Raw genomic sequence first — 15,259 nt, 5'->3', positions numbered from 1 at the left:
TAAATGAACAGACTATGTGATGCGCTGATTACGTTCGGTGAAGAAATTAAGCTAACACAATGGACCACAATGGACTAACGTTCAACACTAAAATGAGTTTGATCTGGTTTTAATGTTGCTCCTGGGATAACACACGTAACGTTACTGTTAGCGTTACCTCAACTGTTCATCGTCTTGAACACACATCGGTGATTTCTCGTCCGCTCTCCCTTTTGATAATTGTCCAGTTTGCGGTCCTACAGTCGGTCCAATAAGAGCACAAGTAAACACAAGTTAGGTTACTAACGTTACATCTTAACTCTGTAATTGGTGATTCACTTTATTTATGTTAACTTAACTTGCTATGCTGTTAGCTAGCTAACCTTTCTAAGGCTACTTGAGCTCGAGCTAGCTAACGTTACAGAGCTAGCTCCGCTAATATTAGCAACCTAATGTAATGAAACAGACCAAGTGAAACATTATCTGAGATGTTAACAGTTCCATCGAGACAAAACAATACTGGAGACTTTGAATTTCGGGTTTGTAACAGTTTGAATAATAAAAATATTCTTTCGTCATTACAGATACAATAACCTATATAGACAGTACGATGTAGATGGATCGTGATTCACTGAACTTGTGTAGAGAACCGTATATCCACCACTTCACAAAAGATACTGTATTATGCTGATAAATTACAGTAGTCTGCTGTTATGGTTAATTGACAGCATTGACTGTTAATTTACATGCAATGGATGAACAATTAATATGATTTTACATCCCATCATCATAATAGAAAGGTTGAATATAAGGCCTGCAGGAAAACATTTCTCAGATGACATCTTTATGATTTATTAAATTCTTAATGTTCTGTGTTCTGATGTTACAAAGAGTTTTTACTGACTTGGATTTTTGCTAATGTTCCTTTTTTAATTTCAGGTAAAACATGATAAGGAGGATTGTGTTGCTGTCTGTGTGTTTACATGCCATCTCAGCAGCATCTGATTACATTTATGAAGAGCCCTCCTCTATGGGTAAGAAATAATATATCATTATTTTAATTAGATGGTAGAAACACAAGTGATAAAAATCATCGGAGCTAGGTGTGCGGCCATCTTCTCTTCCATGCATGTCATTGCCATAACCAGCAGTCTAGTCTTTGGAGTGTATTCACCAGAAAACTCTTGCTGGTCTCTTCCACAGACCCGGAGAATGGGCTGGTGAGTGTGATCATCCCTCTGGAGGAGGCACAGCGTCCTCTACTGGGAGCCACGTTGGTACTACCCTGTCACTTTGAGGTGAGTAATCATGAGCTTTTACTTTATGTCAGTTTTGAAAACTAGTATGTTTTCCCGCTGTATGTGTATGTATGTATATATATATATATATATATATATATATATATATACGTAATTTAAAGAGACAGTGCACCCCAAAATCCAAAACACATTTATATTTCTCCTCTTGTGTTTCCTCTATGGTGTTGCCCCAGACCCTGCTTTATGGTCTGTTTGACTCTAAATGGACCATAATGTACTAAATGAACATCATGCTGTATTGAAGAAGACTTGAAACTAGAGATTGAGACCATAAACTCATGTTTACAATGTTTACTGAGGTAATAAATCAAGAGAGAAGTAGAGTCATTTTCTCATAGACTTCTATACAACCAGAGGAGTCGCCCCCTGATGGACACTAGAGAGAATGCAGCTTTAAGACATGAAGCATCGGCTTTACTTTTCAGAACAGGAGGTTTGGCGCAGATCCAAGAATTATTTAAAAATATTCTTAACATTACCAGATAGGACATTTCCAAATGATACATTTTCATATTGTATGACATTGTGGGCTCAAGCTTCACCGTCTACAATCAAACATCTCACATCCCAATGTATCATTCCTCATGCAATCAAGCACGGAAAGTAATCGACAAAAGCCTGTCCGGTTGCATCACTGTCACATACTAAAAAAACAATTTGTTTTCAGATGTGAAAAATTAAACTGGTGGTGAACTGTGTTGTTGTTTCCTACATAGGACCACACCAGCCCAGACCCTGGAGCTCCCACCATCGCTCCCCTCGCTTATCGCATCAAATGGAGCCTCGTCACCAAAGAGAAAGTCACGACTATCTTAGTGGCTTTGCAGGGAAAGGTGCGTGTCAGCGAGAGCTACCTGGACAGAGTTCATCTGGTGGAATACCCCTTGACTTCCACGGACGCTAGCATCAAGATATCCGAGCTGCGCTCCAGTGACACAGGAGTCTACCGCTGTGAGGTTCAGCACGGCATCGAGGACAGCCACGACATTATCCATGTGCAGGTTCAAGGTGAAAAAATGGCCTACTTGACATGAACTGCCATAACTCTTGAAGTCATGGTGCAAATGCAACTAAATTTAGAAGACAATTGCACGAATCTGCTCTGAGCGATTCAGCAACATGTGTTGTTATTCTGCCTATAAGTGGCAGGTAGTTATGTCTAGTTTTGTGGTATTGATTATCAAAAGATGATACTTAATTCATTCTCAGTAGAACTAAAGTCCTTGTTTAACTCTGTAGGTATGGTGTTCCACTACCGGGCAATCATGGGCCGCTACACTTTGACCTTTGAAAAGGCGAAGGCAGCATGCACCCACAACAGTGCCGTCGTAGCTTCAGCCGAACAGCTTCAAGCCGCCTACGACGATGGATTCCACCAGTGCGACGCCGGCTGGCTCTCTGACCACACAGTCAGGTCAGTTTGTCATATGATGGGCAACAACAACTCTTTACTATATCTATTTATAACAAAGGGGTAGAGAGACATGACACACTCGGGGTGTTAACTCACAAACATGAAACTCACGCGCTAAGGATAGCGAAAAACACACTATACTGTATAAAAGTGTCCAACAAACACCTAAAATACTGGCCACCCAAATGGCAATTGTAATGTTTATTCATTTACTAAATACACTTAAAAAGTGCTAAAATACTTTGACACTGTTTAAAAACTCTAAGAGACCCACATAGACCTTTCTTGTCTCTTTTGGGGGGACAGGGGATCTTTAGGGGAGACAGCAGACAACAGTAGATGCCACATAAAAGATGCAGCTCAGCACCGTGTGTCAAACTGTTCTAGTCATAAATATTAGAAAAGCTTTATGGAAATGGAAAAGTTTGCTAAAACTTCCTCAATTGTGCAAAATAGTTTGCATAAAACTAGATAGTTGAATTGCAACACGGCTAGTTTGTGCTTGAGAGTTTTTGTTATTGAAGACACCGAAACTCATTTCCATTTAACCGAAGGTACCCGATCCGTGATCCTCGTGCGAACTGCCTTGGCGACAAAGAGGAGCTGCCTGGGGTCAGAACATACGGAGTGAGGGACCTCGATGAGACTTATGACGTCTACTGCTACACTAAGGAGATGACAGGTACACTGAGATCAACACCACAATGTTTCCGTTTGTGATTGTTGTGGGAATTCTCTTACATTTTCAGGTTTGGGGATGTTTTTAAGCTCAATCCTTATTTTACTCATTGACTTTAATGAACCTCTCTTATTTGATACAGGCAGAGTTTTCTACACCGCTTCTGCAAAAAAGTTCACCTACTCTGAGGCGGTGGAGGTGTGCTCCAATCAGGTAGCTCAGTTGGCCACTACTGGTCAGCTCTACCTGGCCTGGCAGGGTGGGATGGATGTCTGCAACGCCGGCTGGCTGGGAGACAGGAGCGTCCGCTACCCCATCAGCATCCGTCGGCCGCAATGTGGAGGGGGTCTGCTGGGGGTGCGAACTGTTTACCGCCACACAAACCAGACAGGATACCCACTTCCTGAGTCCCGCTACGGCGCCTTCTGCTACACAGGTGGGCCATCGTTTAGAAAAATTCCCCCTTAAAACAAATACATGACACTGACTGTTAGTAAAGACAGCAAAACCTAAAGTTTGGGGTGGCGGAGGGAGCTGTGAAAGTATCTTTGAGCTCAATATTTGTTTTTTTAGGTTTACTGGTTTGGTTTAGTCTCACCGCTCTCATCAACATTGTTTCAGTGAAAAGCTTTGTTAAACACACTATACGCTACCTGTCCAGCCCCAAGCAGCAACCAGATAACATTAACGACAACTAGCTGATGAACATAGTGGAACACTGAGCAGTTAAAGAGACAGATATTTTCCTCAAGCTCAAAAGATCTCACCAAGCTGACTGCCCGCGTAGCAGCAACTGATCAATGTGTACATACTGGTAGTTATGTTAGCCGTTAGCCAAGCACAGTGTCCAAAACAATTACAGCGAGCAAACGATTTTCCACCACTGTGTCTCTGGGTGCAGAGTCGTAATATTGGACCTACATTCATCAGGTGGACACAAAATAAAACTTCAAATGAATGCTAATGTTCTGTATCTGCTGTGTTAATAGACAACTGTTTGCCTACACATTCACCATATCACCTGTATAACGTATGTCAACGTTGTGTTTAAAGTTTGCACTGTCCCAAGTGGCAAAAAAAACGTGTGCAGGTTTACACGTTTTACATGACAAGTGGACCTGTTATAAACTCAATATTATTGGATGGTACTTTAACATATTCCTGTTAAGATACCCTGTAGTGAAGATAAAACTGCTGTTTTCCAAGAAGGAAATGTGGTAGGATTTAGCCATATTTTGCAAATATACTTGATAATTGTATGAAAGTAAAATTGTTAATGTCATCTGTTGTAAATACCGTTTAAATACAGATAATTAGATAACAAGAGAAGAGAGCCCAACGTATGAGCCAACATAACCAGAGCTACAGCAGAGATTCATCACTAATCTCTCTCTCCTCAATCACCTCCAGAGGCCCCCGAAGGTTTGGACATCATAGACGAAGGAAGCGGCGTGCTGAGTGTGACCGCGGTGACACACAGCCCAGAGGTGTACTTCAGGCGGACGACCACAGAGAGCGAGGCGGTCGGAGAGTTGGAGACTCAGCAGCCTACCGTTGTGGACTTTACCTTCACAGAGAGCCCTACCGGGCTGCCGCTGCCTCAGCCGGCAAACGTCACAGACTTCGCCATTGACCTGATAGAACCGGCCACCGCCCAGCCCGATATAGGAAGAGAGCCCAGCAAAGGCTCTGTGACGTCTCCAACTGGTCAGTAATACTGAACTGCTGATGCATGGTAGGATAACTGCATAGTGTCCAGTCGCATGTTGAAGTGAGAGGGATGGACTTCGGGAGCGGAAGGAGAATTGAGGGAGGAAGGGATGAGAGTTGTGGGATGAAGGGGTGTAGGGTAAAGGGACGAGGAGGGTAAAAAGCAGGGGATGCTAAGCTAAGCTAAATTATTTGCAATGGGAGCGCTGCGTATTTACCAGGCGGCAACCTCCGGTTCTGCCGAGTGAAGCCAATGCTTCATGTCTTAAAGCTGCATTCTCTCTAATGTCCATCAGGGGGCGACTCCTCTGTTTGTATAGAAGTCTATGAGAAAATCACTCTTCTCTGATTTATTACCTCAGTAAACATTGTAAACATGAGTTTATGGTCTCAATCTCTAGTTTCAAGTCTTCTTCAACATGCCATGATGTATGCTTTAGGGCAGGCTGAATAGCAGAGCTGTATACAGCGTCTGTATGTCACTCCTCCGCATTCCAAATATGTTAACTTCTGTTCATCGGTTGCAAAAACAACAACATGGCGATGGACATAATCCAAGATGGCGACGGCAAAATTGCCAAACTCAAGGCTTCAAAACATCAGTCCATAAACCAATGGGTGACATCACAATGACTACGTCCACTTCTTACAGTCTGTGGTATTTGCATCTATCCTGCGCTGCACGTTTGTTATATTCTGGTCGCAGAGAGTTGAAAAATTGTTCAACTTTGGGCAAAATGCTTGTCACTGTCAGTTTTACCCAGCTGTCCAATCACAATGGAGGAGGGATGGGACAAACACTACAAAGAGCAGCCGTCACATCCTACATGTAGGCTACAAGTAACAGCAGGTCCGTCCTCTTGCTCATTATGCCTCAGCCTTCCCTTCCCTGAAAAAAAAGTGCCACGCCTCGTTGACCTTCTTTATTCTGCATTTAATAATAAAATACTTAATCAGTTTTGAAACTATCATCCATGGCATTTAAAAATAAATATTATACCTAATAACAGCCTCACAATAAAGCTTATAGCACAAAATTAAGGATAAATTAAGACAGTTGCACAAAAAAATAAAAATGGCAATAATACAACAACAACAAAATCAAGCTCTACGCAGCCTGGAAAAAAGGACATCACAAACATCCAGGAGGCCCTCCTTAACCTAACATCAATTATTGATTTGTTGAGGCCTGGTAAGCTATATTTAAATTATGAACAAATTACTTTCTTACTAGTGCAAATGTCATTTTATTTCCAATGTGCCTCACTCTTTTTCTTCTATATGTCTCTTTAGCTGTTCCTTCCATCGTCTCTCCTATACCTGTGGAGACTTCGGGATCTGGCTCAGCAGACTTTGGCTCAGGGTCTGCGGTTGATGGTGCCTCTGGGGGTCACTCTGGAGACCAGTCTGGATCTGGAGACATGTCTGGTCCTGGAGACGAGGTTATCTCTGATGATCTGTCTGGCTCAGGAGACTTGTCTGGCTCTGGGGACTTGTCTGACTCTGGGGACTTGTCTGGCTCTGGGGACTTGTCTGACTCTGGGGACTTGTCTGGCTCTGGGGACTTGGCCGGCAGTGTCATTGCTGAGCTGCCCAGTGGAGAATCAGGTCTCAGCAGTACAGATTCTTCTGGCTCAGCTGTCAGTGGAGACGGATCCGGCATCAATGTTGTATTTTCGGACGTCAACAGCACTTTTTCTGGAGAGGGCTCGGCTTCAGGTGGACTCCAAGAAGCTGGAGAGGGAAGCACGGGGATATTTATCGTCCCTTCATCTGAAGTAGGCTCTGGAGAGCTCAGTGGTAGCGGGGACATGTCCGGATCTGGATCTGGTTTCAGCTCTGGGGAGAGTGGCTCTTCCATAGACGGCTCTGGGGAAAGTGGACAGTTCTCTGGCATGTCGTCCGGTTTCATCACCGGCCAAGACTTTTCTGGGTTAAGTGGGTTCCCATCAGGATTCTCCTCTGGAAGTGCTAGTGGAGACTCAGGAGAGCTTTCTGGAAGTGGGGACGCACAGATCTTACTGATCGATCATGAACTCATCGACGCGTCCACCCCTGTTACCCACAAGGAGAATGAGCTTGGTGGAGGCCGTCTGGCGTTCAGCGGCTCTGGAGACATTTCAGGATCTGGGATTCTCAGCGGCTCTGGAAGTGGCTCTGGGTCCTTCTCGGGGGTGACCCTTGTTGGGTCAGGGTTTACTGACCTTACAATATCATCCTCTGGAGAGCAGGAGGCCTCTGGATTTGGAAGCTCAAGCTTCATCTCTGGATCTGGATCGGAAATGTCTGGATCAGGAATGTATGGTTCTGAGTCCTCAACGAGCGGAGAAGAAGGAAGTGTTACGTTTGTCTCTGGGGATTTTTTGACAGAGGTATCTGGAGACACTACACTGTCTATGGAGCTTGGACAGGGGTCAGTGGAGTACAGTGGAGAAGGAAGCAGTAGCACCAGTGGCTCAGGAGCTCCCTCTGGAAATCTGCCACAGATGGTGCTGTCCTCTCCATCCAGTGAGTGGGCATCAACAGAAAGCACCACAGGACCAGAGGAGGCCCTTAGTGGGGGTAAACTGTCACAGACCCCTGGTGACGTCTATGGAATTCCCCACCCTGTGCTTGCCCCTGCAGGACTGGCTACTCCTCCCACTGCAACTACACCAGCTTCTGTGCAGACAACGGGTGTCGTTGAAGAAACTTCAACTACAGTGGAGGGTAGGTCAACCTATTCTTAATTATTTTTTTGTCATTAGCAGGTGGCAATTTCCGATTTCTGCCGGATGAAGCCAATGCGGAAGTGTCTTAAAACTTGCACTCTCTCTACTGACCAGTAGAGGGCGACTCCTCCGGTTGCAAAAATAAGTCAGATTGTATAGAAGTCTATGAGAAAATGACTACTTCTCTCTTGATTTATTACCTCAGTAAACATTGTAAACATGAGTTTATGGTCTCAATCTCTAGTTTCAAGTCTTATTCAACATCATGTTCATTTAGTAAGTTATGGTCCATTAAGAGTCAAACAGACCATAAAGCAGGGTATGCTTTAGGGCGGGGCTACACAGTGATTGACAGGTTGCTTCTGCTACCAGAGACTTAAACGGCGTCTCTACGTCACTCCTCCGCATTCCAAATATGGTAACCTCTGTTCATTGGTGGCGACAGCTGTAATTCAAGATAACGATAAACGAAAGAAAAAAACAAACAAATTGTAGCAATGAATGGACTCCGCGGGGGGGGGGGGCAGTCATTCCGGCCTCTACGTCGTCCAATAATTCATGATAATTACCACCTCGGCGGGCATTATCCCTTACATATAATAGGTTTGAACAGTACTCCAGTTCAGATCAGACTTGTAAGAATCTGTCTTTTGAAAGCAGTTTTTCTAGGTGGTTTAAACCCATGTGAACCCAACCCCTGCAGTGCGGGTTTATGCACAGTAGAGAAAGGGGTTGCTCTCTGCCATGGTAAGTCCCAAAAAACGGTTGCAAGTAATTTTTTTTTTTTCTTCCTTCTTTCTCCGAAAACTACTGAATTCAAGACTGTGTGATGATGTTTTGTTTTAATAGACTTCACCAGTCGCGTTTCTCTGAATGTCTTTGTTGTTGAGCACTTTGCATGTTTTGTATTGTTGGTCTGCATTCTGTTTATTAATCAGCTTGTCAGTTCTATTTTCAGATACGTATTTAACTGGTTGTGATTGTATTTCATAAATCAGTATTACTAGACTGACCAACAATCTCTTTTCTCTCCCTGCTGTTCTGTCCTGATGTGTTTTGCCTCATCATTTTGCTATGTTTTGTGTTCCCTTGATTTCCTTGTCATCATTTTGTCCCTCTGGCTATGGTTCTCTGTGTTCCTGTGGCAGACTGAATGTTTGCTTGTCAAATATGCATCAGCTCTGCTCTGAGGTTGCACAGCCTCTGTGTCACACGTCTTATCACAATTGTCTTCAAGCCTATATGTTGTTTTTGGTTTGCTGTGCCAGTACGTCGCCTCCGCTCTGCTTCATGCATGCCTAACCCGGGGCAACATATGTGCTTTCTGGCACCATATGGGTGCTCTCATCCTGCTGCAAAATAAATACTGATCTTCTGCTGCAGCCACATATTCAAACATAAACTTACTGCAGATATTACGATTATTAGTTGTCCTCTTTGCAGAAATTTGGTATATTTCAGTGAATATCTTTATCATTTAGCAACTTCAAAGACCTCAAGTAATAAGATTTATCAAAAGTGTGCAGTAAGTCTTAGTTTGCATCAGAGGGTTGCAGCAGCTACAGTATTGTTCACTTACTTGTCAGTCGCGAGGTGTGATAGTCCATCTATCACAGCTTTATCTCCCTCACCTTGCTGGCCAACCTCCCATCCCCACCCCACGCTGAAACACTAGTGTCACCCGCCCCCCTTTCTTGCAGAGGTAGATGTGTGCCATCCCAACCCTTGTGCCAATGGAGCCACCTGTGTGGAGAGTGCAGACTCTTACAAATGCTTATGCCTGCCCAGCTATGGAGGGGAACACTGTGAGATCGGTATGGGATCAGCTTCAGCTAATAAATACTAACAACAGCCTCTCAAAAACAACCGAAGAAAGAGAGAGAGAGAGAGAGATGCTAAACATCACGACTCCTCCGACACTCTACTTCTCTCTTGATTCATTACCTCAGTAAATATTGTGAACATGAGTTTATGTCATGTCACAGTTTAGGAAAGCACATTACAAGCGCCAAATATATGACAACTTTGTTCTGATCGTTTTCTGTGACCAGTGTTGTGTGGAAGCATATGGGGGAATTTGCACGCTAGCTAAGTAGCCAGCCGCCCGCTGGTTGGTTTGCTGGTTCCACCATGCTTTGTTGCTGCACTGGTTACAGATGATGAGTCCAACAGCGGCCATCTTTTGATATCTCTAATAGTTTAGCCTTCTGCGTGAGCCTGCATCAGCCGTGGCCGCTGAGGAGGTTAGCAGAAAGCTAAGCTAAACTATTAGGAACATTTCCTCTCCATCTCTGAAACACTGCGACGATATCGTGGCTCGCTAGAGCCTTGAATCACAATTTATCGTCTCACTTGTATGTAATATCAATTGTGGCACCCAACAACACAGCAAGATGACATTTTGAATGTGTATCTTTACCCACTTTACTCTGAGGGGATTCCTGTTGGCCTCAAGTCGTTTCTTTGTTTTGTCTCCAGCTAACACTGCGACACAATCATGACGTTGGCTGTAAAAGGGTCTATATGGGTCCATAAAAGCAACCAAAGGGCCAGTTCACCCCAATCACAAAAAATGTATATATATTTTGCTCATCAAGTAATGCAGTAGGCTAATTGCGTGACAGTTTGTAAACAGATGTTTTGATATAGTTTTGCTGGCTTTTAAACGCCACCACAATCACAATCTACTTCAATCCATCAAGACTTTTCTCAATTGTTTGATTCTTCATCTACCGTGGAGGCATGATAGAAAAAGTTCAGTTTTATTCAAGAATTCAAAGTAACACAGGGTGAGTAATTGATATACTAATGGTCATTTTTGGGGGGTGAATTATTACTTTACGTGTGTTGAGACAAACTTTGGGTAAATGTGAAGATATCTTTTTATGTAATCTGGGTGAACTGATCCTTTAAAATAAACAAAGTCATTAAGGTGGAGCAAGAGAATGAATGAATGAAGCCTTTGAATGTTACAGTAAAAGGAAAAAAAGGGAAATTCACAATTGCATTACTGTTGGGCTGGGCTCTCTCTGCTGAAGTGAAGCATTATACATCATTTTCCATTCTGCATCGGGACGTTTGTTTTGTGGTCAGGGTGGAAACACTGTGTGTCGTCAGACTGACTGAGAGCATCGCAGTGGAAAAATATGATCATCACTGACTCACAAGACAAGTACTGAAAATGTAGCTGAAACTGAAACACTACATGGGTTGTGAACAATATCAAGCACTTTATCCGCTGCTCAAACACAGAAAGAATAAGAATACAGAAGAGCTTCTCATCATCAGATGCTGTGCTTTAGTTTGCTGAGTCTCCGAGGCCTAAAAAAATAACAAATATACTAAACTATACTGAATATACACACGTATATTTAGGTGAAAGTGCGTTCAGAGTGCCGTTGATTGAATGAGCGTTGACTCTTTGGTGTTGCGGCTGCAGATGAGCAGCGGTGTGAGGACGGTTGGACTAAGTTTCAGGGGAACTGCTACCTGCACTTCTCTGACAGAGAGATGTGGCTGGACGCAGAGCAGCACTGCCGGGACCTGAACGCCCACCTGGTCAGCATCATCACGCCAGAGGAGCAAGACTTTGTCAACTGTGAGTGCATAATGTTTGTGTGTGTGTGTGTGTGTGTGTGTGTGTGTGTGTCTGTGTGTTTGTTTTCATAGAGATGGAGATGGTGAAAAATACAGTCTCAACACTTTTTTTTTCTCCCATAGCAAACGCGAAGGACTACCAGTGGATCGGGTTGAATGACAAGACAGTAGAGAATGATTTCCGCTGGACAGATGGCACTCCACTGGTGAGTGAGGGCTTCATACTGGTGTGTTGCTCCCATTATAGGAAGGAGAAAGTATAGTATAGTATAGTATAGTATGGTGTAGTGTGGTGGTTCCCAAGCTGTTTGGTTTGTAAACCCTTAAAACAGAGTCTACTTGTGACACTTTGGGTACAGTATGACTAAAGGTGGTTGTTCTCTCCCAGAAGGTTTTGTTTTGATACTCTTCTCTTCAAAACAACCACAAAGTGACATTATACGACTACAAAGAGACGCAAAACAACCACAAAGTGACATTATACGACTACAAAGAGACGCAAAACAACCACAAAGTGACATTATACGACTACAAAGAGATGCAAAAGAACCACAAAGAGACATTATATGACTATAAAGAGACGCAAAACAACCACAAAGAGACATTATATGACTACAAAGAGATGCAAAACAACCACAAAGAGATACAGTATGACTGCAACGTGACACAGACCAACTATAAAGAGATGCAAAACAAGAAACAAAACACAAGAAGACATAAAACAACTACAAAGAAAAACATCACTAAAAGAAGATGCAAAATGTCCACAGAGAGACACAAAATTACCTCATTGATGAATGATGACTGAAAAATGAATAAGTGTCTCTATTTCTTTGGTCTAATTCTTTGCCAACTAAAGCAATGGAAATTGCTGTTTGCACTTGTTTGTTGTCTGAGCACTGCACCATAAACACAAGCTCAGCTGCACCACTCAACACAGGCAGCTTTATACAAAGGCACAAAAAAAACAGGTGGAAGCAGAAAAATGAATTGACTTCATTGCTGTGAGTTTGTATGAGAAACAGCACTGTGTTTAAAATAGCATGGCAGCGTAGGTGGACGCTTGTTGCTTCAGGTACCAGTTTGACTACTAGAATGATGAGTCGGAGGCCAAAACACTGCACAGCAGTTTATAATACTAGACAGGATTTCTTTAACTCTGGAAAGTTTCTGCAAAAAGTTGATCCAGGTTTACCTTTGTTGCTGGAGCAATCTGGAGGAAACCTTTGAAGAGAAGGGGCTGCATGTTTTCATAAATCCTGCTTACTTGAAGTGCAGAGTGATGAAAAGCGAAAGAGATTGAAATGAACCGTTGTGTGTTGTGGTCCCTTTTGCCTGTTTTTTAGTGTCTGCGTTTACCTTGTAGTAAAAGCATCTGTACACTTCCTCCTCTGCTTCAGCAATACGAGAACTGGAGGCCGAACCAGCCGGATAATTACGTCAGCTCTGGAGAAGACTGTGTGGCGATGATCTGGCACGAGAAAGGCCAGTGGAACGACGTGCCCTGCATCTACCGCCTGCCGTTTACCTGCAAGAAAGGCCCAGGTACGTTGGTCCAGACGAAGGTTTTAAAGCTGTGTTGATCCATTTACATGACACTAGGGTTCAAAAAAACAACGAAAAACCCACCAAGATAAGGTGACAGGCTATGAATATTATCGACGTTGGTGTATGTAAGAGCTGCTGAAGTGGAGATTTCTGCATCAGAGTCTGAGAACAAACTCATTTAGAGAAAACGTCCTTTAAAGAGACGTTTAGTTACATTACAGACATTTAGAGACTCTACAGGTGAATAGGGTCAAAACATGAACTCATAGATATCACCATGAAACTTCACCAGTTCATTGCTTACTTTAAGACAATCATTTTTTGTATTACAAGCTTTCTGAAATGTTATGTTTAAATATGCAAATGAGGCATTATGTAATGGTAACTTTTGGGGAATTTAGGAGAAATCTACAGACGTAAACAGACAAAGTAAAATAAACACGTAAATGTGTAGTTTTCTTTCCACTAGTCTGAAAGAAGACCAAAATCACTGATCAGTGCATGAAAACAACAACCTCTGGTTCTGTCCTCAGTGTCCTGTGGCGCCCCGCCAGAGGTGAAGAATGCCCACATGTTTGGTAAGAAGAGGGAGGAATACCGCGTCAACTCCATCATCCGGTATCAGTGCAGCCCCGGGTTTGCACAGCGCCACCCGCCGACGGTTCGCTGTAAAGCAGACGGACAGTGGGAGAAACCCCAAGTGCAATGTACTGACGGTGAGTGCTCGTTATTCACCAAGTCTGGTAGAAAAAGCTTTGTGACAGGTAAGGACAGTTTTTTAACTCACTGTTGTGTTTTTCCCCCGTTGCAGTGAAAGCCAGATAAAGAATGCAGCGGAAGAGCAGCAAGCGTCTGGCAGCCGGCAGCAAGCTTCACTAAAAAGAAAAAAGAAAAGAGGAATGAATGAATCAAGAACTTTTGCAGCGCACAGATTTTTGCTTGAGGGTCAAATCGTGCGACATCCTGTTTCGATCCCCCGTCCCTCATAATATATTTTAACTATACATTATCATTTTATTGCTCTGAGTTGATTTGCGTTGTGTGTTTTGTAATATAATTTTTGTTTCGTTGAAGTTTTAGCTGGGATATTTTGGTTCACATGAGTTTTATAGAAGGCAGCATCTGTCTGGTTCAATGTACTTTACTTTAGATCTGCAGCGCAGCGCGAGACAATCCATTACAGGAAGAACTTGTAGCTCAGAGGTAAACATATTTAGGATCATTGGATGTGTTCTGGATTATTTCACACATCTAAAGTGGTTTCATTGGACATGATGTCTGGTTAAAGTAGCCTCCAGTTTCTTATATTTAATCTGCAGAGGACGAAGGGAAACTGCCTGTGACGTGTTGGCTGGTTTGGGTCTTTTGTCTTCTCTGCGTTTTAGTTGTCATCATCTTCCACGACGACGCTGTGCAGTGCATAGTGTATCTGTCAGTAAAATGAACCTGTTATCTATTAATGTTGGCAACCTCAGAGGAAAGCATTACAGTGTGAAATGCCTGTTGTTGATGTCTTTGACTGCTTTCATTTGTGCACTCGTTTTGTGTCGTTGTTTCTGTATTTGGGGGCTGTGCCCGCTTCATAATGTCACCAGCTGCATGATAAACCAAAGCATGTCTGCTGTACACAACTCATGGTAACGTTGTGAATTCAAACAATAACTCTTGCTTGGGTTTGCGTGTGTCCACCAAGAATGTCCATGTACAAGAAACCAATAGTTTGCGTCTAATGACTGTTTCATGACCTGCCATGATACCGGGCTGCAACACGCAGATAAACACGAGTGTAATAATGTCCATTCTGTCACTTTCAATGAAAATTCAAAGCCGATGTCAATTTGGGGACAAAGCGGTGATGTATAAATTCATATGAAACACTGGTTCTTTGCACGAGGCAGGAAATAGAGAAATAATATATGAATTAAGAGAAACATATTTTCCTCATCCTCACATGATGTCAGAATGAACTCACACCTCTGAGTGTTTGTACTCACATCAGTCGATGCCACATTAAAACTCTTCTGTCGATACCTTCAGTTTTTTTTTTGTATGACTCCGTTCCTTCAGCACAACAACCTGAGGATGTTTATGGGTGTGAAACTTCTATAATTAGCAGACTGAAGACATCACCGCCCAGGTGTTCCAGACAAACAGGTCTTTCACCTCTCGGTGTTCTCAGTGTCTCTGTGGCATGCGGTCGAGGTAAATAGGACACGCCGCTGACTCATAGGAATAATAAAAATGACGGCTAATTTGTATTTGACCAGCAGGGTGGCTCCCTCATGACTGAATAGGGTTCTTT

General features: G+C 43.1%; 1 protein-coding gene across 1 annotated transcript; it reads left to right on the top strand.

The window, feature by feature from the left end:
* The first annotated feature begins 925 nt into the window (after positions 1 to 925).
* Positions 926 to 13,782, top strand: LOC142934133 (brevican core protein-like). The gene is made up of 16 exons (XM_076078553.1): positions 926 to 1,013; positions 1,183 to 1,277; positions 2,015 to 2,306; positions 2,538 to 2,712; positions 3,267 to 3,394; positions 3,534 to 3,827; positions 4,802 to 5,082; positions 6,218 to 6,293; positions 6,395 to 7,810; positions 8,482 to 8,559; positions 9,513 to 9,626; positions 11,252 to 11,410; positions 11,533 to 11,615; positions 12,810 to 12,954; positions 13,491 to 13,673; positions 13,769 to 13,782. Exons 1-16 carry the CDS (start codon positions 926 to 928, stop codon positions 13,780 to 13,782), a joined length of 3,621 nt encoding a protein of 1,206 aa, XP_075934668.1.
* The last annotated feature ends 1,477 nt before the right edge of the window (positions 13,783 to 15,259 follow it).

This window comes from Anarhichas minor, unplaced genomic scaffold, assembly GCF_050575085.1.
Source record: "Anarhichas minor isolate MPS153535 unplaced genomic scaffold, ASM5057508v1 ptg000067l, whole genome shotgun sequence".
Lineage (NCBI taxonomy): Eukaryota > Metazoa > Chordata > Actinopteri > Perciformes > Anarhichadidae > Anarhichas > Anarhichas minor.
Note: the sequence above shows the minus strand (reverse complement) of the source record. Positions and strands in the feature narration are given on the sequence as shown.